Source organism: Colobus angolensis, unplaced genomic scaffold (assembly GCF_000951035.1).
Source record: "Colobus angolensis palliatus isolate OR3802 unplaced genomic scaffold, Cang.pa_1.0 Scaffold67, whole genome shotgun sequence".
In the NCBI taxonomy this organism is placed as follows: domain Eukaryota; kingdom Metazoa; phylum Chordata; class Mammalia; order Primates; family Cercopithecidae; genus Colobus; species Colobus angolensis.
In genome coordinates, this window is record NW_012120376.1 from 6,928,617 (window position 1) to 6,949,406 (window position 20,790).

Here is a 20,790-nt window from a genome sequence, read left to right on the forward strand (position 1 = left end):
GTTAGCCAGGATGGTCTCGATCTCCTGACCTCGTGATCTGCCCGTCTCAGCCTCCCAAAGTGCTGGGATTACAGGCTTGAGCCACTGTGCCCGGCCTGATGTTTAGATTCTAACCTGACCTTCAGTGAAGAAGGAGATTGCTTTCAGATTGTGCTATGCTCTCGTTGGATTCTGTCTGTGACTCCCTGTCACCCACAGGATAAAGTCAGAACTCTTCAGCTTGACACATAATAATAATAGTAAACAATTACAGAGAACTTTCCTTGCCAGGCACTGTTTGAAACCGTGTGTGTGTGTATGTGTGTGTGTGTGTGTGTGTGTGTATATATAATATACATACAGACAATAGAGGGTATATGCAATTATTATGCCCATTTTTCACATGAGGAAACTGAAGCACAGATTAAGGCAAAAATTAAGAGATTTTTCCAAGGTGAAACGGAGTGAATAGTAGAGACACGATCAAATCCAGAGTGTTCACCTGCAGAAGCCTTGCATCTAACCACTACACTATACTGAGGTCCTAGCCTCCCAAGTGGCTAGGACCACAGGTGTGCACCACCACACCTAGCTAAGTTTTTGTATTTTTTGTAGAGATGGGGTTTCACCATGTTGACCATGCTGGTCCCAAACTCTTGAGTTTAAGGGATCCTCGCTCCTCAACCTCTCAGAGTTCTGGGATCTTGGCCCAATCACAGAAGGCCCCTTTCCACTTACCCAAAGTTTCATGAACTTACCCAACAGCTATCAGCATTAACCATGAAAGAGCTTGTTTCCCCCACCGCCGAGAATCCCACTTTCAGAGCATACCCAGGGTCCCTATTTTTAAGTATGAAATCACTCCCAACTTGTAACCAGTACTCTCCCAAACTTCATGGGAGTAAAGATCAAAAAAGCAGAGCAAGCAATCGTTACAAAATTTCTTTCAGGAATCAAAGTTGAAGGATCTTTTAAGATGATAAAAAATCATAATCAAAACCTGTCTCCAAACAGACCGTATCCCCTACACATACACACACACACACCACCCCTACACACCTACACACCGGACTTGCTCAGGAAGAGTCCAGTCCTGGAGACTTGGAAGGACTTCTTTGCACACCAGGCAGCAGTCAGCTTTCTCCTGCCCCAACTGCTGCCCACCCCATCCTCTGCACTGTTTTCACAACATCTCCCTCTCGTGGTAAGAGTCCAGGCTGCTCCACCCCCTCACAGGGTTCTCACCAGTGTTGTCCTTGATCAGCTGCAGAATCAGATTTGTTATTGCCAAAATGAAAAGCAGAAAGAAAGAAAAGAGTTGCCCTGACCAGACAGAGAGTCTTATATGCTCCTCAGCCCACATCCTCTAATTTTTTTTTTTTTTTTTGAGACAGACTCTCGCTCTGTCACCCAGGCTGGAGTGTAGTGGCACGATCTCAGCTCACTGTAACCTCCACCTCCTTGGATCAAGCAATTCTCCTGCCTCAGCCTCTGGAGTAGCTGGGATTATAGGTGCCTGTAGAAATTTTTGTATTTTTAGTAGAGATGGGGTTTCACCAAGTTGGCCAGGCTGGTCTCGAGCTCCTGGCCTCAAGTGATCCACCCATCTTGGCCTCCCAAAGTGCTGGAATTACAGGCATGAGCCGCCGCACCCAGCCCTCTATTTATTTACTGAGACAGGGTTTCCCTCTGTCACCCAGTCTGGAGTGCAGTAGCACAATCTGGACTCACTGCAGCCTCGACCTCCCAGGCTCAAGTGATCTTCCCACCTTAGCCTCCAGAGTAGCTGGGACTAAAGGCGTAGGTCACCATGCCCAGCTAATTTTGGGGGTTTTTGTTGTTGTTGTTGTTGTTGTTGTTTTCTTTTTTTTTTCTTGTAGAGATGGGGTTTCACCAGCTTGCCCAGGCTGGTCTCGAACTCCTGGGCTCAAGCAATCTGCCTGCCTCAGCTTCCTAAAGTGCTAGGACTACAAGCATGTGCCACAGTGCCTGGCCCCATCCTCTAATTTAAATTGGAATGCTGGAATGCAAATCCCCTGCTGGAAAGGGGTCGGAGGGCACGTTGATTTTAGCAAAGCCCACTTCTTAAGACTGCCAACCTGAGATCAGCTGCTGCAAACTGGGGCTGGCTTAGTCACCTTTCTGAAAGAACTGCAGCTGTTTCATAGCTTGAGCCCTGGACCTAGGGTTGTACATATATATATATTTTATAACAGCTTTATTGAGGCATAATTCACATATCATACAACTCACTCTTTTGAAGTGTACAATTCAGTGGGTTTTAGTATATTCACAGGGTTGTGCAACAATCGTCACTATCTAGTTTCAGAACACTTTTATTACCCCCAAAAGAACCCCTTACTCGGCCGGGCGCGGTGGCTCAAGCCTGTAATCCCAGCACTTTGGGAGGCCGAGACGGGCGGATCACGAGGTCAGGAGATGGAGACCATCCTGGCTAACATGGTGAAACCCCGTCTCTACTAAAAAAAAATACAAAAAACTAGCCAGGCGCGGTGGCCAGCGCCTGTAGTCCCAGCTGCTCGGGAGGCTGAGGCAGGAGAATGGCGTAAACCCGGGAGGCGGAGCTTGCAGTGAGCTGAGATCCGGCCACTGCACTCCAGCCTGGGCGACAGAGCAAGACTCCGTCTCAAAAAAAAAGAAAAAAAAAAAAAAGAACCCCATACCCCTTAGCAGTCACCTCCCATTCTTTCCTCCCCCACCCTACTCCTGGCAACCAGTAATCTACTTTCCATGTTTGTGGATTTGCCTATTCTGGACATTTCATATAAATGGAATCACACAATATGTGGCCTTTGTGACTGGCTTCTTCTGTTTAGCATAATGTTTTCAAGGTTCATCTATTTATCAGTACTTCATTTTAATGTCTGAATCATATTCCATTGTGTGACTATTCCACATTTTGTTTATGCATTCATCAGTTGATAAACATTTGGGTTGTTTCTGCTTTTTTGTGTTATTATGAATAATGTTGAAATGAATATTTACATATAGGTTTTTTGTGTAGACATATGTCTTCAAGTCTCTTGAATATATATACCCTAAGAGTGAAGTTGCTGGGTCAAATGATAACTCTATTTTTAACATTTTGAGGAAGTCCCCAAACTGTTTTCCAAAGAGGCTGCATCATTTTACAATCTCACCAGCTTCATATGAGGGTTCCAAATTCTCCACATGCTCACCAACACTATCTTTATTTATTTATTTTTTTTTTTTGAGAGGAAGTCTCGCTCTGTCGCCCAGGCTGTAGGGCAGTGGCGCGATCTCAGCTCACTGCAACCTCTGCGTGCTGGATTCAAGTGATTCTCCCGCCTCACCCTCCTGAGTAGGTGGGATTACAGGCGCATGCCACCATGCCTGGCTAGTGTATTTTTAGTAGAGACAAGGTTTCGCCATGTTGACTAGGCTGGTCTCGAACTCCTGACCTCAAGTGATCCACTCACCTTGGCCTCCCAAAGTGCTGGGATTACAGGCATGAGCCACCGCACCTGGCCATATTATCTTTTTTAATATTAGCCATCCTAGTTGGTATGGATTGATATCTCATTGTGATTTTGATTTGCATTTCCCTAATGACTAACGATGTTGAGCATCCTTTAATGTGCTTATTGGCTGTTTGTTTGCCTTCTTTGGTGAAATGCCTATTCAAATCTTTTGCTCATTTTTCATTTTATATTAAATGTGAGGAGTCACAGTATGACCCCATGGTAAAATCATACTTAGGGAGAATCACAGCAGTACCTCAGACTCAACACATTCAAAACTAAAATAATGATGATTCACTGTAATCTGGTCCTCCTCCTTATTTTCATGTTATTCCCTATCTGCACATGTATTCAACAAATTTAGTAAGTGCCTAATAGATGCCAGACAACTCCCTTCCATCCAGTTGCCCAAGTCTGAAACCTGGGAATCATCCTAGACCCCTTCCTCATCCCCCATGTCCAATCAGTATTAATTCTACTTCCTTAAGTCATTATGTCTATCCCATCCCTTCCGTCTCCACTTTACTGCCTTAGTTCAGGCCATGAGTATTTCTCACCTGGATTCCGGCAACAGTCTGCTAGGATTGCTCCACCTCTGGTTGCTCTCTCCCCTCCTATTTTCCCTCTACAGGGCTCCAGAGTTTATTTATAAAACACAACTCTGGGCCGGGCGCGGTGGCTCAAGCCTGTAATCCCAGCACTTTGGGAGGCCGAGACGGGCGGATCACGAGGTCAGAGATCGAGACCATCCTGGCTAACACAGTGAAACCCCGTCTCTACTAAAAAATACAAAAAACTAGCCGGGCGAGGTGGCGGACGCCTGTAGTCCCAGCTACTCGGGAGGCTGAGGCAGGAGAATGGCATAAACCCGGGAGGCGGAGCTTGCAGTGAGCTGAGATCTGGCCACTGCACTCCAGCCTGGGCGGCAGAGCGAGACTCCGTCTCAAAAAAAAAAATAAAATAAATAAAATAAAATAAAACACAACTCTGGGCCGGGCGCGGTGGCTCAAGCCTGTAATCCCAGCACTTTGGGAGGCCGAGACGGGCGGATCACGAGGTCAGAGATCGAGACCATCCTGGCTAACACAGTGAAACCCCGTCTCTACTAAAAAATACAAAAAAAAAAAAACACAACTCTGAGGCCAGGGGTGGTGGCTTACACCTGTAATCCAAGCACTTTGGAAGGCTGAGGTGGGAAGATCACTTGAGCCCAGGAGTTCGAGACCAGCCTGGCCAACATGGCAAAACCCCGTCTCTATACAAAATACAAAAATTAGCCAGGTGTGGTGGCGTACTCCCATAATCCCAGCTACTCAGGAGGCTGAGGTGGGAGGATCACCTGAGCCTGGGAAGGTGGAGGCTGCAGTGAGCCATGATCATGCCACTGCACTCCAGCTTGGATGACAGAGTGAGATGCTATCAAATAAATAAATAAATAAAACACAACTCTGATTATGTTTCTACTCTGCTTAAAACCCTTCCATGGGCCAGAAATGGTGGTTCACGCCTGTAACCCCAGCACTTTGGGAGGCCAAGGCAGGTGACTCACTTGAGGTCAGGAGTTCGAGACCAGCCTGGCCAACATGGCAAAACCCCACCTCTACTAACAATACAAAAAAATTAGCTGGGAATGGTGGCACACACCTGTAATTCCAGCTACTCGGGAGGCTGATGCATGAGAATTGCTTGAACCCAAGAGTCATTGCAAAAAAAAAAAAAACAAAACCTTCCATGGCTTCCCATTGTCTTCAGACAAATCCAAATTCCTGTGAAGGAACAAGACGATGTTGTGCTTTAATGTGAATCTGTGAATCCTTTATGTGAAGCAGTCTACTAGAAGACAGCTAGAGCCAAAAGATGTATAGCTTTATGGCTAACAAAAGGACCTACACAATATTTATGTTGGCAGATTGCTTATCTAAAGTCTGGTAGGTTAATTTATAGTTTAGGTTTTAAAAACTCAGTTTACTATACCAAACGCATCAAATAGATTAAAGAGCAATTGCAATGTCCCAGAACATGTTTTATTGGTTTTGTGATCATCACGTGCTCTGTTAGAGGGAACATTCCTGTGAGATCAATCTAAAACTCCGGCATTTAAACAAATATGACAGTACTCTCTGCTACTTTTCAATTGTTTATAATAACAAGAGACAGAGCTTATCATATTTAAACTAAGATGTGACTTTGGCCCCATTCTCCTTTTGTTTATTATGCTCCTGTGTCAATAGAACATATTTGGAACTGTCCTTATAAACCTTTTAAAATTAATCAGGAAAGAAGAGACGGAAAGAAATGAAAATAAACCAAGCTTGCAACACATTCAGCATTAGTCATTATGTCAGCTGGCTTTCTGACCTGCTCTCTCATCGTTGTTTAGGGCATATTGTCCTAGAATTACACAGATTGGATAGTGCAGTTCCCCTTAACTGCTCTATTATAGATGACAACTTGAACATTATAAAATGTTGTTTTCCATTTGAGATATCCTTTCAGGTCCTACACACCAGTGAAACTAATGACATCAGTGGATCTGAAGGACCCTATTGACATCAGCAGTTCTGAAGGATCATACGAGGAGCTGACTCACCAAAGAATGCAGTTTCCACATCCTGACGACTTTATCCCCTTGACCCCAACCACTCAATGACCCCAATTTTCCAGCCCCTCACTCTCCACAATCCCCTTAAGAACCTCAGCCCAGAACTCCTCAGGGAGATGGACTTGAAGATCTCCTCTCATCTCCTTGCTAAGCCACCCTGCAATCATTAAACTCTTTCTCTGCTGCAAACCCTACTGTCTCAATGTATCGGTCTGTTGCTGTGCAGTGGGCCTACAAAGCTGTTGGCCCTGTAACGTATTTTCTAATCTTCTCTTCTTTATTTTATTAATGAGGAAAATAACTAACATAGGATTATTTCAAGTTTTCAAGCAACTTACTTCAACAGGATTTTAACTTCCAAGGCTTCTCATCAAATATTCATAGGATCAATAGTTTATTTTCATTTTAACCAAATAAAGTAGATGATGAATAATTTTTACTTCCACACTCCTTAACTTGGCAGGCAATGCTCTGACCATGGCTTACCTCTTAACCCCATCTCTCACTATGCCCTCCCTTGAAGTCTGGAGTCTGTCCATATGAAACTATTGGCAGCTTCCCAAAAGTGACATTTATACTTTTGTGCCTGTGTTCCCTGTACCAACCTTATCCACGTCTTAAGAACATGGCAAAACAAATAGACAATTGGGTTAAAAATGCACCTATAACACTTCATTACACCTTTTCTTTTTTTTTTCTTTTTTTCTTTTTTTTTTTTTTTTTTGAGACAGGGTCTTGCTCTATCATCCAGGCTGGAGTACAGTGGCGCAATCACAGCTCACTGCAGCCCCGCCCTCCTGGACTCAAGCAATCCACCTCAGCCTCCCAAGTACCTGGGACTACAGGCATGAGCAACCATGCCACACTAATTATTGTATTTTTTGTAGAGACGCGGTTTCGCCATGTTGGCCAGGCTGGTGTCAAATTTCTGAGCTCAAGTGATCCACCTGAGTCAGCCTACCAAAGTGCTAGGATTACAGACATGAGCCACCGCGCCCGGCTCATTCATTACACTTTTTTATTTGTGTCTGTTGCCTGTAGTATGCTATAACTTTCTCAGAGGCAGAAACCATGTCATTAATTATTTTCCCCACAGTTCATCTCAGTGCCCAACACATACGTTCATTACCTATTTGTGGAATAAATGAATGAATTCATGAATGACTGAATTAACCATACCTTTACAGAACAGATCATCCTTTTAGATGCCAAAAACATCCAGAATAACAATAGGACTTGAACTATACAGGCAATCTGTGAGGCAAGTGTCAAAGTCTGCAAACAACATAGGGAGAGAAACTTGAGGCTGATAGATATACTCCCAAAAAAGACTTAAAAGGATGGTAGAGCCAGGTAGTGAAAGGATTGAAGGAGAAAAGGGGTTTGCACCTATGTGGATGAAAGCACAAAGGGAAACAAACTGAATGATGATACCGCCTCCCAGTGGCATTTGAGATAAAGGCCTCTATGCCAGAGCACTATTTTTTTTTTTTTTTTTTTGAGACGGAGTCTCACTCTGTCGCCAGGCTGCAGTGTAGTGGCACCATCTCAGCTCACTGAAACCTCCGACTCCCTGGTTCAAGTGATTCTCCTGCCTCAGCCTCCCGAGGAGCTGGGACTATAGGCACGTGCCACCACACTCAGCTAATTTTTGTATTTTTAGTAGAGATGGGGTTTCACTATGTTGGCCAGGATGGTCTTGTTCTCCTGACCTCGTGATCCGCCTGCCTCAGCCTCCCAAAGTGCTGGGATTACAGCCGTGAGCCACCTCACCCGGCCCAGGGCACTTTTAAGATATAATACCTTTCGGCCAGGCGAGGTGGCTCATGCCTGTAATCCCAGCACTTTGGGAGGCTGAGGTGGGTGGATCACGAAGTCAGGAGATCGAGACCATCCTGACTAACACGGTGAAACCCCGTTTCCACTAAAAATACAAAAAATTACCCGGGTGTGGTGGTGGGCGCCTGTAGTCCCAGCTACTCCAGAGGCTGAGACAGGAGAATGGCATGAACCAGGGAAGCAGAGCTTGCAGTGAGCCGGGATTGTGCCACTGCACTTCAGCCTGGGCTACAGAGTGAAACTCTGTCTCACAAAAGAAAAAAAAAATGATATAATAGCTTTCTCACATTGAGTGGTTCTGAACTATTGAGTGTGTGTGCCAGACATTCCTTAGTTTATCTCATTTAACCTTCCCAATGACTCCCTGTAGAGATACAGCATATAGTTTTGGGGTTAAACGCACATACTCTAGAGCCAATTTTTCTGATTCTCTGCTTAATGTCTCTCCCACTTACCCACTTACCAGCTGTGTGACTTTGGACAAACTTACTTAAGCTCTCTGCATATTCCCCCTTCTTTAAAATAGGAAAAGGCTGGGTATGGTGGCTCATGCCTGTGATCCCAGCACTTTGGGAGCCCAAGGTGGGCTGACTGCTTGAGCCCAGAAGTTCAAGACCAGCCTGGGCAAGATGGTGAGATCCCATTTCTACAAAAAATAAAAATAACAATAAATTTTAAATTTAGCCCTTTTCCCATTTGCCCCAAGAATACTTGCTGGCAGCACTTGTAGCTGCAGCATTTATCCAGAGATAACTTTGCTGTGAAATATCTCACTGTTATTATTATTTTCACATTGCTCTAGTATAATGTTTGGAAACAAAAAACACAGAATTCTATTTTCAGTAGTGGTATTTCCACTTACAAAATACAGTAATTCTGATCACTAAAACTGTCAAATCCTAGAAAATGCTGAATTCCTATGTATGATGTTAACATCATTCTTGAACAATTGTTGGCCAAAGATTCATTTGATGAACCCGATTTTTCCAAAACAACGATTCTAATTATTCCAATGACTTTAATGTTAGTTCTGTTTAGAAATAACTCCAAGAGACCAGGCGCGGTGGCTCCTACCTGTAATCCCAGCACTTTGGGAGGCTGAGGCAGGCAGATCGCCTGAGGTCAGGAGTTCAAGACCAGCCTGGCCAACATAGTGAAACCCCATCTCTACTAAAAATACAAAAATTAGCCAGGCATGTTGGCGGGCACCTGTAATCCCAGTTACTCGGGAGGCTGAGGCAGGAGAATGGCTTGAGCCCGGGAGGCAGAGGGTGCAGTGAGCCAAGATTGCACCACTGCACTCCAGACTGGGTGACTGAGTGGGACTCTATCTCAAAAAAAAGAAAGCAGGAAGGAAAGAAGAAAGGAAGGAAGGAAGTCCAAGAACAGTTTTTATATTTTATTTTGACATTGAAAATCAGTCAGATTTGTTTCCGCCTCAAAGAGTGTGCTTATGTAAAATTAAATGAGTGCCGGCAGCGAGCTGCACTTTTTTTTCTAAACAGGAAAAGGGTTAAAAAAAAAAAAAAAAAAGGAGGGTGGGTGCAGTGGCTCACACCTATAATCCCAGCACTTTGGAAGGCTGAGGTGGGCAGATCACGAGGTCAGGAGATCGAGACCATCCTGGCTAACATAGTGAAACTCCGTCTCTACTAAAAAAATACAAAAAAAAAATTAGCCAGGCGTGGTGGCAGGCACCTGTAGTCCCAGCTACTCGGGAGGCTGAGGTAGGAGAAAGGCGTGAACCCGGGAGACGGAGTTTGCAGTGAGCAGAGATTGAGTCACTGCACTCCAGCCTGGGCGACAGAGCAAGACTCTGTCTCAAAAAAAAAAGAAAAAGAAAATAGGGATAATGTTGGCACCTATCACATAGAGTTCTCATGAGGGATAAATTCATAAAATGGTAACTGACATCATGGCAAAAGCTATGTACAGGCATACCTCATTTTATTGTGCTTCACATATTATTATGCTCCATAGATATTGCATTTTTACACATTGAAGCTTTGTGGCAACCCTACATAGAGTGAGTCTATTAGTGCAATTTTTCCAATAGCATGTGTTTGCTTCATGTCTCTATGTCACATTTTGGTAATCCTTGCAATATTTCAAACTTTTTCATTATTATTGTACCTGTTACAGTGATCCGTGATCAGTGATCTTTGATGTACTGTTGTAATTGTTTGCGGGTGCAACGAACTGTGCCCATATAAGAAGACAAACTTAATCAATAAATGTTGTGTGTGTTCTGACTGTTCCACTAGTCTGCTGTTCTCCTCTCTCTCTCCCTCTCCTCAGGCCTCCCTATTCCCTGAGACGCAATAATATTGAAACTAAGTCCATTAACAACCCTACAATGACCTCTAAGTACTCAAGTGAAGAAAAGAGCCCCACACCTCTCACTTTAAATCAAAAGGTAGACATGATTAAGCTTAGTGAAAAAGCAATGTTGAAAGCTGAGACAGACCAAAACCTAGGCCCCTTACGCCAAGCAGTTAGCCAAGCTGTAAATACAAAGGAAAAGTTCTTTTTTTTTGAAACAGGGTCTCAGTCTGTTGCCCAGCTTGGAGTGCAGTGTTCCAATCCTGGCTCACTGCACCCACTGCCTCCTGGGCTCAAGTGATCCTCCCATCCCAGCCTCCCAAGTAGCTGGCACCACAGGCCTGCACCACCACACCTGACTAATATTTGTAGTTTTTATAGAGATGAGGTCTCGCTATGTTGCCCAGGCTGGTCTCAAACTCCTGGACTCAGGCAATCCTCCCACCTTGGCCTCCCAAAGTGCTGGCATTACAGGCGTGAGCCACTGCACTTGGCCTTAAATTTGAGACAGGGTCTTACTCTGTCACCCAGGCTGGAGTGCAATGGCACGATATTGGCTCACTGCAACCTCTGCCTGTCTGACTCAAGCGATCCTCCCACCTCAGCCTGCTGAACAGCTGAGGCCACAGATGCATGCCACCACACCCTGTTAATTTTTCTGGGCTTTTTTGTTTCTTTGGTTTGGTTTGGTAGAGACAGGGTTTTGCCATGTTGCCCAAGCTGGTCTTGAACTCCCTGACTCAAGCAATCCACCCACCTTGGCCTCCAAAGAGCTGGGATTACAGGTGTGAGCTGTCAGGCCTGGCCTGGAAAAGTTCTTTCCTGGAAAAGTTCCTGAAGAAAATTAAAAGTGCTACTTCAGGGAACACACAAATGATAAGAAGGTGAAACAGCCTTATTGCTGATATGGAGAAACTTTTAGTAGGCTGAATAGAAGATCAAACCAGCCATAACTTCCCTTAAGCCAAAGCTTCACCCACAGCAAGGCTACCCTCTTTAATTATATGAAAGCTGAGACAGGTGAGAAAGCTGCAGAAGTTTGAAGCCAGCAGAAGTTGGTTCATGAGGTTTAAGGAGAGAAACCATCTCCATAAGATAAAAGTGCAAGGCAAAGCTAGACACAGTGGCTCACACCAGTAATCCCAACACTTTAGGAGGCCAAGGCAGGTGGATCACTTGAGGCCAGGAGTTTCAGACCAGCCTGGCCAACCTAGTGAAACCCTGTCTCTACTAAAAATACAAAAATTAGCTGGGCATGGCAGCACACACTTGTAATCCTAGCCCTTTGGGAGGCTGAGGCATGAGAATTGCTTGAGCCTGGGTGACCGAGGTTGCAGTGAGCCATGATTGCACCACTGCATTCCAACCTGGGCAACAAAGCAAGACTTCGTCTCAAAAAAATAAGTAAAATAAAATAAAACTATGGTTTTCATGTGACATGTTAATTCACGTGACTGCCGACTCTAGCCCACAATTGCCATAGGTATCATTACACAGTAAGAGTGATGGGCAGATCTTGGCCAGGCGCAGTAGCTCATGCCTGTAATCCCAGCACTTTGGGAGGCCGAAGTGGGCAGATCACGAGGTCAGGAGATCAAGACCATCCTGGCTAACACGGTGAAACCCTGTCTCTACTAAATATACAAAATATTAGCCGGGCATGGTGGCCAGCGCCTGTAGTCCCAGCTAGTCGGGAGGCTGAGGCAGGAGAATGGCCTGTACCTGGGAGGCAGAGCTTGCGGTGAGCCGAGATGGCGCCACTGCACTCCAGGTTGGGCCACAGAGCAAGACTCTGTGCCAAAAAAAAAAAAAGAGTGATTGGCAGATCTGCACATCAATAGCAAATGGGTTCCCTTCATACTTGTAAAGCTCTCCATGATTCCACAAGCCTCCTATAATTCATATTTTCTTATACCTGGGCGTTCTGTTTGAGAGACTGAATATATGAACAGCAGAAACCAACCCCCTTATCTATAATAAACAGCACAGGAAGCAAGCTTGCTACAAGTCAGACTTGTAGAAAATCAAACTGCTATCTCTAATGATGATACTGCAGGCCAAACAACAACCCCTGTAGCAATGGGCCCAAATGCCTGAACTAGTATCTTACAGCTTCCTTAATTTTGTCACAGCTTCTAACATAGGTCCAACCAAAGAAAGCCAGACATCCACCCCTAAACCAATCACATATCGCATCCTACTACTCGTTAGCCCAGGTACAGCTTCTCCATGCCAACAGCCTCCAATCAAAGAACACCTTGACGGCTTCCCTTTTTTATAAAGCTTTCCTAATCCTCTGCCTGCCTTTGAGTCCCTACCAAATGCAAGTGATGATGGCTGACTCCCTTGCTATAGTAAGCTCTGAATAAATAGCCTACGCTTTTCTCATTTGGTTGATATTTGTTTATTTCCACATATTGGATCTAGTAATTCATGAAATTCCATACAGAACTAATTTCCAAAACTTTTTTTTTTAGACACGGTCTCCCTCTGTTGCCCAGACTGTAGTGCAGTGGCACTATCATGGCTCCCAACAGCCTTGACCTCCCAGGCTCAAGCGATTGATCGAATCGCGCCCCGCCCCGCCCCGCTCCGCTTCAGCCTCTGGGGCAGCTGGGACTACAGGCGCACGCAACTACATCTGGCTAGGGGTGTGTGTGTGTGTGTGTGTGTGTGTGTGTGTGTGTGTGTAGAGACAGATCTCACAATGTTGCCCCCACCGGTATCGAACTCCTAGCCTCAAGCGATCTTCCTGCCTTGACCTCCCAAAGTGCTGAGGTTACAGGCATGAGTCACCGCGCCGGCCTCCAAATGTTTTTAAAAGATACCTGTGCTATTTCTAAAACATCCAAAAAGTTTGCGTGGAACATCCTTTTTACTTCATCTTAATAACCTAAATCAACATGCTATAGGTCTCGCATTTCCGAAGAAGATCTTCTTCCTGGAATGGACGCGGCCTTCTGCCCACAAGAGCGATGGCCTTGGTGCCCGAGCGCGTGTGCAGAGCGTCAACTGCTGCGTCTCCCGCAGTCCCCGCCCGCACCAAGTGGAAACTACAATTCCCGGCGGCCCCGGCAGACGGCGGGCCGCAACCCGGGCTGACAGCCGGCCTCCGCCCTAGGCGCCTGCGCAGTAGCGGAGCCGCCGGCCGTGATGTTCCCGCCAATTCCTGTGGTAGTCCTGACTGTGTCGAGTTCAGCGCTCAATGGAGACGTTTGACCCCACCGAGCTGCCCGAGCTGCTTAAACTTTATTACCGGAGGCTCTTTCCCTACTCCCAGTACTATCGCTGGCTCAACTACGGCGGAGGTGATGGAGGCGAGGAATGGGGTCGGGAGCGGAGTGTGAGGAGGTTTGAAGCGGGGTGTCCTTAGAATGACAATATGAAGCGCCTTCTATGCGCCAGGCTTTGTGCCGCGCGCCTTCATTTGCTCTCTGGAGCCTGCCCCACCACTTCCTAGGTGTAAATGGGCCGAAAGAGGATATAATAGCCAGCCTGCGGACACACGGTAAAAAAAAAAAAAAAAAGCAGAGCCACCGCTCCTACCTCTGCGTGGTCAAGCTCACATTAGGTGCCCCGTTTACCTGCCGCAGTGCCCAGGGGGTTACTGGGGTGTAGCGTGAAGCTGCAGAGACATAGTTTGCATCAGGAGCGGAAGGGTCTTTCGCAGAGGAGAAATACTTTCTTCCTTGCAGCTGAATTTATTAGTGCGAATCGAGGAGGGAGGGGTGGCGTTACATATTTAAAATAGTTACGCATCTGTTTCGTCTTTTGTACCTTTTCCTAGCAAATAGGGAATGGTAACTGCTTTCAAATTAGGGACTAGTTCTTGGGGATTTTGTTTTGTTTTTCTTTTACATCTACCATGGTGTTGAGCATAGGGGGCTCATTAAAAACATCTTCTCGGGCCGAGTGCCGCGGCTCACGCCTGTAATCCAGCACTTTGGAAAGGAGGAGTAACTTCCAAGGTGGAAGTTACCTTTGGAAAGGAGGAGTAACTTCCAAGGAGGACGGATTACCTGAGGTCAGGAGTTCGAGACCAACCAGGCCAACATGGTGAAACCTGGTCTCTACAAAAAATACAAAAATTATCTGGGCGTGGTGGCTCGCGTGCGTGTAGTCCTAGCTACAGCCTCCGGAGGCTGAGGTGGTAGGATCCCTTGAACCCGGGAGGCGGAGGTTGCAGTGAGCCTATATCGAGCCCCTGCACTCCAGTCTGGGCGACAGTGCAGGAAGCGAGATGCCCTTTCTGAAAAAAAAAAACCCATTGGCTAAAGTTATAATGTCCTGAGCCAAATAAAGTAGCAAATTAACTTTAAAATGTACATTTATTTTGCAGTGATAAAGAATTACTTTCAACACCGTGAATTTTCATTCACATTGAAAGATGACATTTACATTCGCTACCAATCCTTCAACAACCAGAGTGATCTGGAAAAGGAGATGCAGAAAATGAATCCATACAAGATTGATATAGGCGCAGTATATTCCCACAGAGTAAGAAATCTTTTTTTAATGTATTTTGTTGTTGTATTTTGTATACCAAGAATGGGTTGATTCCACTTGCGTTTTGAGATTAAAGTTTTAGACTTTATTCTAGATGAAAAGCCACTTTTTAATTGTTTGGCAAGTGATTAATCCTTTTTTGTTCTTTGACATTCTACATTACTGATGAAATCATTTGGGAGTGAATTGGTTGCATTCTTACTAGGACAAAAAAATTGAGTATCTAGGAAGAGGAAGTCAACATGATTTAAGAAAGGGAAATAATTAGCCAGGCGTAGTGGTACCCACCTGTAATCCCAGCAACTCAGGAGGGTGAGGCAGGAGAATCGCTTGAACCCGGGAAGCAGAGGTTGCAGTGAGCCGAGATCGCGCCATTGCACTCCAGTCTGGGCGACAAAGCGAGACTTGGCCTCAACGAAAAAAAAATAAAGAGGGAAATAAAAGAGAATTACATTCTCTCCCACCTTGGAAGTTACTCCTTTTTTTTTTTGATATGGAGCCTCGCTCTGTCGCCCAAGCTGAAGTGCAGTGGTGCAATCTCTGCTCACTGCAAGCTCTGCCTCCACCCCCAGCCTCCAGCACCCTGGGCCAATTTTTTCTACTTTTTAGTAGAGACTGGGTTTAACCATGTTAGCCAGGATGGTCTCGATCTCCTGACCTCATGATCCACCCATCTCGGCCTGCCAAAGTGCTGGGATTACAGGCATGAGCCACCGTACCCGGCCTCTTTTTTTCTTTTAATTGTTTATTTTTATTGAGGTAAAATATACATACAAAATTATTATCTTTACCACATTTAAGTGTACAGTTCAGTCATAATAAATATTTTTATTATTTTTCCTTCATACCCCTGGAGTTATTCTTGATTCCTGTCTTTCTCACACTCCCATACCCATTCTATTAGGAAATCCCTTTTGCTCTACCATAAGTATATCTAAAATCCAGCCACTACTGCCAGTGCTACCAACATTATCATCTCATCTGAATTACTGTAAAAACCTCCTAACAGTTTGCCCTTGTAGAATCTAGAGTCCATTCTCAATACAGAAGCTAGAGTGATCCTTTTAAAACAACTCAGAATCTGTGATTCCTCTGCTCAAAACATTATCTGGTGGCTGCTCATTTCACTGACTAAAAGTCCTTCTCTCCCCCTCATTCATTCCTGCCACACTGACCCTTGCTCAAGCTGTTTCCACTGCCTAAAACCCATTTCTATACTTTGTTCATCCCCTCACCTCCTTCAAATCTTTGTTCAAATAGCACCTTCTCAGTGAGGTCTACTACAGCCTGCCACTCCTTCCATCCCCTGCCACTGGTATATTCTAAGTGCCTAGAAGAGTGCCTGGCGAGAGAGAGTACACTATAAATATTTGTTGAGTGAATGAACAAACCAAAATTGCCCTTCTTCCCCTTCTCAAATATACACACTAGTGGGTGGAGGGAATACATACATAGCATAATAGCTTTTATGTGGAGTTTTTCATATGTTATATAACTTGTTTCTTGTATCAATCCTCATTCTTTTTATAAAGGAGGAAACAGGTCCAGAGAACTGGAATAGTTTGCCCAAGCTCACACACAATTTCTAAATGATAGAGCTGGGACTTAAACCCAGGGTTTCTGACTCTAAAGCCCAGACCTGCCTGTTATCATCAAAGTAAGGGGAGAAGAGGTAATAAAAGGCAGGTGGAAAAAATACTTTGGAGTTGTTTTACTTCCCCTTTATAGGTTGAGAATAAAACTGAAAATGAACGCCGGGCGTGGTAGCTCAAGCCTGTAATCCCAGCACTTTGGGAGGCCGAGATGGGCGGATCACAAGGTCAGGAGATCGAGACCATCCTGGCTAACCCGGTGAAACCCCGTCTCTACTAAAAAATACAAAAAACTAGCCAGGTGAGGTGGCGGGCGCCTGTGGTCCCAGCTACTCGGGAGGCTGAGGCAGGAGAAGGGCATAAACCCGGGAGGCGGAGCTTGCAGTGAGCTGAGATCCGGCCACTGCACTCCAGCCTGGGCGACAGAGCGAGACTCCGTCTCAAAAAAAAAAAAAAAAAACTGAAAATGAACTTCTGAGAAGGGTTAGGGTGCCACTCTACTTCCTTCTCCTTAATTACTAAAGGGAGAAAACGTCTCATTTTTCTCCTGGGCCAAGACAGAAACATCTATAGACCTTTATTTACTTTTTGTGTTTTGTTTTGTGATTTTTATCAGTTATGTATGCACATGGTTTACAAAATCAGGTACTTCTATTCAGCTTTAAAAAAAAATCTACCAGGCTGGGCCGGTGGTTCATGCCTGTAACTCCAGCACTTTGAGAGGCTGAAGCAGGCAGATAACTTGAGGTCAGGAGTTCAAGATCAGCCTGGCCAACATGGTGAAACCCCATCTCTACCAAAAAATACAAAACAGCTGGACTTGGTGGCACACGCCTGTAGTCCCAGCTACTCAGAAGGCTGAGGCAGGAGAATTGCTTGAACCCAGTAGGCAGAGGTTGCAGTAGGTCAAGATCACGCCACTGCACTCCAGCCTGGGTGACAGAGTGAGACTCTGTCTAAAAAAAATTCTGCTACCCTTCCCTCTCATTTTTGGCTACCCAGACAACAACCACTTTCTTTTTTTTTATCTTTTATTTTTTTTTTTTTACCTTTTTTTTGAGATGGAGTCTAGCTTTCTTGCCCAGGCTGGAGTGCAGTGGCTCGTCTCCGCTCACTGCAATTTCCGCCTCTCAAGCGATGCTCCCACCTCAGCTTCCCGGGTAGCTAGGATTATAGGCGCACACCACCACACTTGTCTAATTTTTGTATTTTTCAGTAGAGATGGGGTTTTGCCATGTTGGCCAGGCTGGTCGCAAATTCCTGACCTCAAGTGACCCACCCGCCTTGGCCTCCCAAAGTCCTGGGATTACAGGTATGAGCTACCACACCCGGACCCAGAAGTAACCACTTTCTTTTAGCTAAGTCTTTTTTTTTTTTTTGAGACAGAGTCTCACTCTGTCGCCCAGGCTGGAGGGCAGTGGCGCGATCTTGGCTCACTGCAACCTCCACCTCCCGGGTTCAAGCAATTCTCCTGCCTCAGCCTCCCGAGTAGCTGGGATTACAGACGTGTGCCACCACACCCGGCTAATTTTTTGTATTTTTAGTAGAGGTGGGGTTTCACCATGTTGGCCAGGTTAGTCTCGATCTCCTGACCTCGTGACCCGCCCGCCTTGGCCTCCCAAAGTGTTGGGATTACAGGCATGAGCCACTGCGCCCAGCTCTGATCAGATTAGAGAGGAATCTTCCAGCCTCCTGCCTCAGTTGGTAGTGGAAGAGTACAGAAGTAGGTAGAAAGGGCTGGGTCTTAACATTCCACATATAAATGTCTAATTATTCCCCTAATATCAATTCATAATATCAGTACAACACACTCTTCAATTGTACTTGTTGTCCAAGTCCAGAGACCTTCTGTTTTATGCTCTCTAGAAAATAATTCAGGTGTCTTCTGCCAGGGAAATGAAAGAACACTCACCTAGCTCTGCAAGCTAAGTGTACCAATCTGGGGAGCTGTTTCTTAACTAGGCTTTGAACCAATCCTCCTTTTTTTTTCCTTCAGTCAAGGGTGGCCTTGAAAAATCTTCCTGTTTTTCATCTCAGCTTCACCACTAAACGTACTTACTCATTCCAGCAATACCTGGTATCACCTATCCCTGAGCCTTTTGGGAGTTCTGAGGTATAAATTGGATTGCACCTCTTATCTTTCCTTACCAACAGGCTAAGATTTAGTTTTTATGAATCTCCTCAGTTATCACTCCCTTCTGACTTACAGTTATAAAAACTTATGGTGGCATTACCCTCTCGGGTTCTTCTTTTTTTGAGACAGTCTCACTGTAGTCACCCAGGCTGGAGTGCAGTGGCGTGATCTTGGCCCACAGCAACTTCCGCCTCCTAGGTTCAAATGATTCTCCTGCCTCAGCCTCCCAAATAGCTGGGACTACAGGCGTATGCCACCATACCGGGCTCATTTTTATATCTTTGGTAGGGAGACAGAGTTTCACCATATTGGCCAGGCTGGTTTCGAACTCCTGACCTCAAGTGATCTGCCCGCCTCAACCTCCCAAAGTGCTGGGATTACAGGCATGAGCCACCACGCCCAGCCTCTCATAGCCTCTTTATAATAAAGTCTCAATTCAAACTAATTGGGGAGATCTTTTTGAATTACTGAAAAATTTTAAATACTTGTATGTATAGTACATACAAGTAAAGGTTCTTAAAACACCTTGCAATAGGCCATTATTTGTATGCGTTCCCTTGTCAGAAATCTAAAAACAGCTTTATTATTATCCTTATTGACCAACAAACATTTATGATGGATATGTATTCATTAAACCCTGCTTTAAGTTGGTGAAAGTTAAGATTCTCATCAATTGTGTATGTGTGAGATCCAAAATAATGAACTTTCACCGCCATAAAGTTGGCATTATATAGTCTCTTTGTTTCTCTTTGGTATCTTTTTCCATATGTGTAGAAAATAAGCAGATTTAGCAATGTGGCAGCTCTTATAGAAACTGATCAATATTTTGTATTTGTAGCCCAATCAACACAATACGGTGAAGCTGGGAGCTTTCCAGGCTCAGGAAAAAGAACTGGTATTTGACATTGACATGACAGACTATGACGATGTGAGGAGATGTTGTAGGTGAGCACTGTGTCTTGCTGTTAGGGTGGGTGATACCACTGACAATGAGTAATGATGACTCTGCTCTAGTTCTGCAGACATATGTCCTAAGTGTTGGACCCTCATGACAATGGCCATACGCATCATTGACAGAGCATTGAAGGGCAAGTATCAGCAGTTTCTGAATGGGGTCAAGTGTGAGAATCGGTTTTCCTCTGACTACTATTAGTCTCTGTATTATGTGATCAAATCTCATTAATTTCTTTTTTTTTTTTTTGAAACGGAGTCTCACTTTGTCAGCCAGACAAAGTGAGAGTGCAGTGGCGTGATCTTGACTTACTGCAACCTCTGCCTTTTGGGTTCAAGTGATTCTCCTGTCTCAGCCCCCTGAGTAGCTGGGACTACAGGTGTGTGCCACCACGCCCAGCTAATTTTTGTATTTTTAGTAGAGGCGGCATTTCACCATGTTGGTCAGGCTGGTCTCGAACTCCTGACCTCGTGATCCGCCTGCCTCGGCCTCCCAAAGTGCTGGGATTACAGGTGTGAGCCACCACGCCCAGCCTAATAAAATAATTTTTTAAAAAAAGAAAGAAATTCCTAGCAGAGAAACTAGGATGGGTAAAGAGATGAAGCAAGAACATGGGGAGCACAGGAAACAACAAGTAATCTAATATATATTAATTAAGGAGTTTATAGATTTGTTTTAAAACCTATTATTTCTCTCCTCCTCAGAGGACTTTGGGTTTAAGCATCGTCTCTGGGTATATTCTGGAAGGAGAGGTGTTCATTGTTGGGTCTGCGATGAATCAGTTAGAAAATTGTCTTCTGCAGTACGTTCTGGGATAGTTGAGTATTTGAGCCTTATAAAGGTAAGGTCCTCTTAATTCTAATTTGCATTGCTTTCGTTTCTAGATGTTACCAAGCCTGATATGTTTACTATCAAAGAAAATGAGACTATCTTTTTTTTTTTCTTTTTTTTCTTCTTTATTTTTTTGAGATGGAGTCTCACTCTGTTGCCCAGGCTGGACTGTAATGTCATAATCTTGGCTCACTGCCAGCTCCATCTCCTGGGTCCAAGCAATTTTCCCACCTCAGCCTCCAGAGTAGCTGGGACTACAGGCACCCGCCACCATGCCCAGCTAAATTTTGTATTTTTAGTAAAGACTGGGTTTCACCATGTTGGCCAGGCTGGTCTAGAACTCCTGGCCTCAGGTGATTCACCCACCTCAGCCTCCCAAAGTGCTGGGATTACAGGCATGAGCCACCGTGCTGGCCTGAAACTATCTTTAATGGCATTCACATTGCAGAGTAAATGATCTTTTTTTTTTTTTTTTTTGAGACGGAGTCTCGCTCTGTCACCCAGGCTGGAGTGCTGTGGCCGGATCTCAG

The 20,790-nt window shown here is 45.0% G+C and overlaps 2 protein-coding genes across 2 annotated transcripts in view; one reads left to right on the top strand and one right to left on the bottom strand.

Moving 5' to 3' along the window:
* Positions 1–13,295, bottom strand: part of HSD17B6 (hydroxysteroid (17-beta) dehydrogenase 6) — a 40,999-nt gene extending 27,704 nt beyond the window's left edge. Inside the window, exons 1-2 of the mRNA XM_011926079.1 lie at positions 13,165–13,295; positions 1,047–1,243 (exon numbers count right to left, since the gene is read on the bottom strand). The gene's annotated coding sequence lies outside the window, so the exon portion shown is untranslated. The remainder of the gene's footprint in view (positions 1–1,046; positions 1,244–13,164) is intronic.
* A 71-nt stretch (positions 13,296–13,366) lies between these two features.
* Positions 13,367–20,790, top strand: part of PRIM1 (primase, DNA, polypeptide 1 (49kDa)) — a 29,942-nt gene continuing 22,518 nt past the window's right edge. The window contains exons 1-5 of the mRNA XM_011926078.1: positions 13,367–13,553; positions 14,585–14,742; positions 19,316–19,422; positions 19,492–19,565; positions 20,134–20,270. Coding sequence (XP_011781468.1) covers positions 13,451–13,553; positions 14,585–14,742; positions 19,316–19,422; positions 19,492–19,565; positions 20,134–20,270 — 579 coding nt within the window. The 5' untranslated portion in view covers positions 13,367–13,450. The remainder of the gene's footprint in view (positions 13,554–14,584; positions 14,743–19,315; positions 19,423–19,491; positions 19,566–20,133; positions 20,271–20,790) is intronic.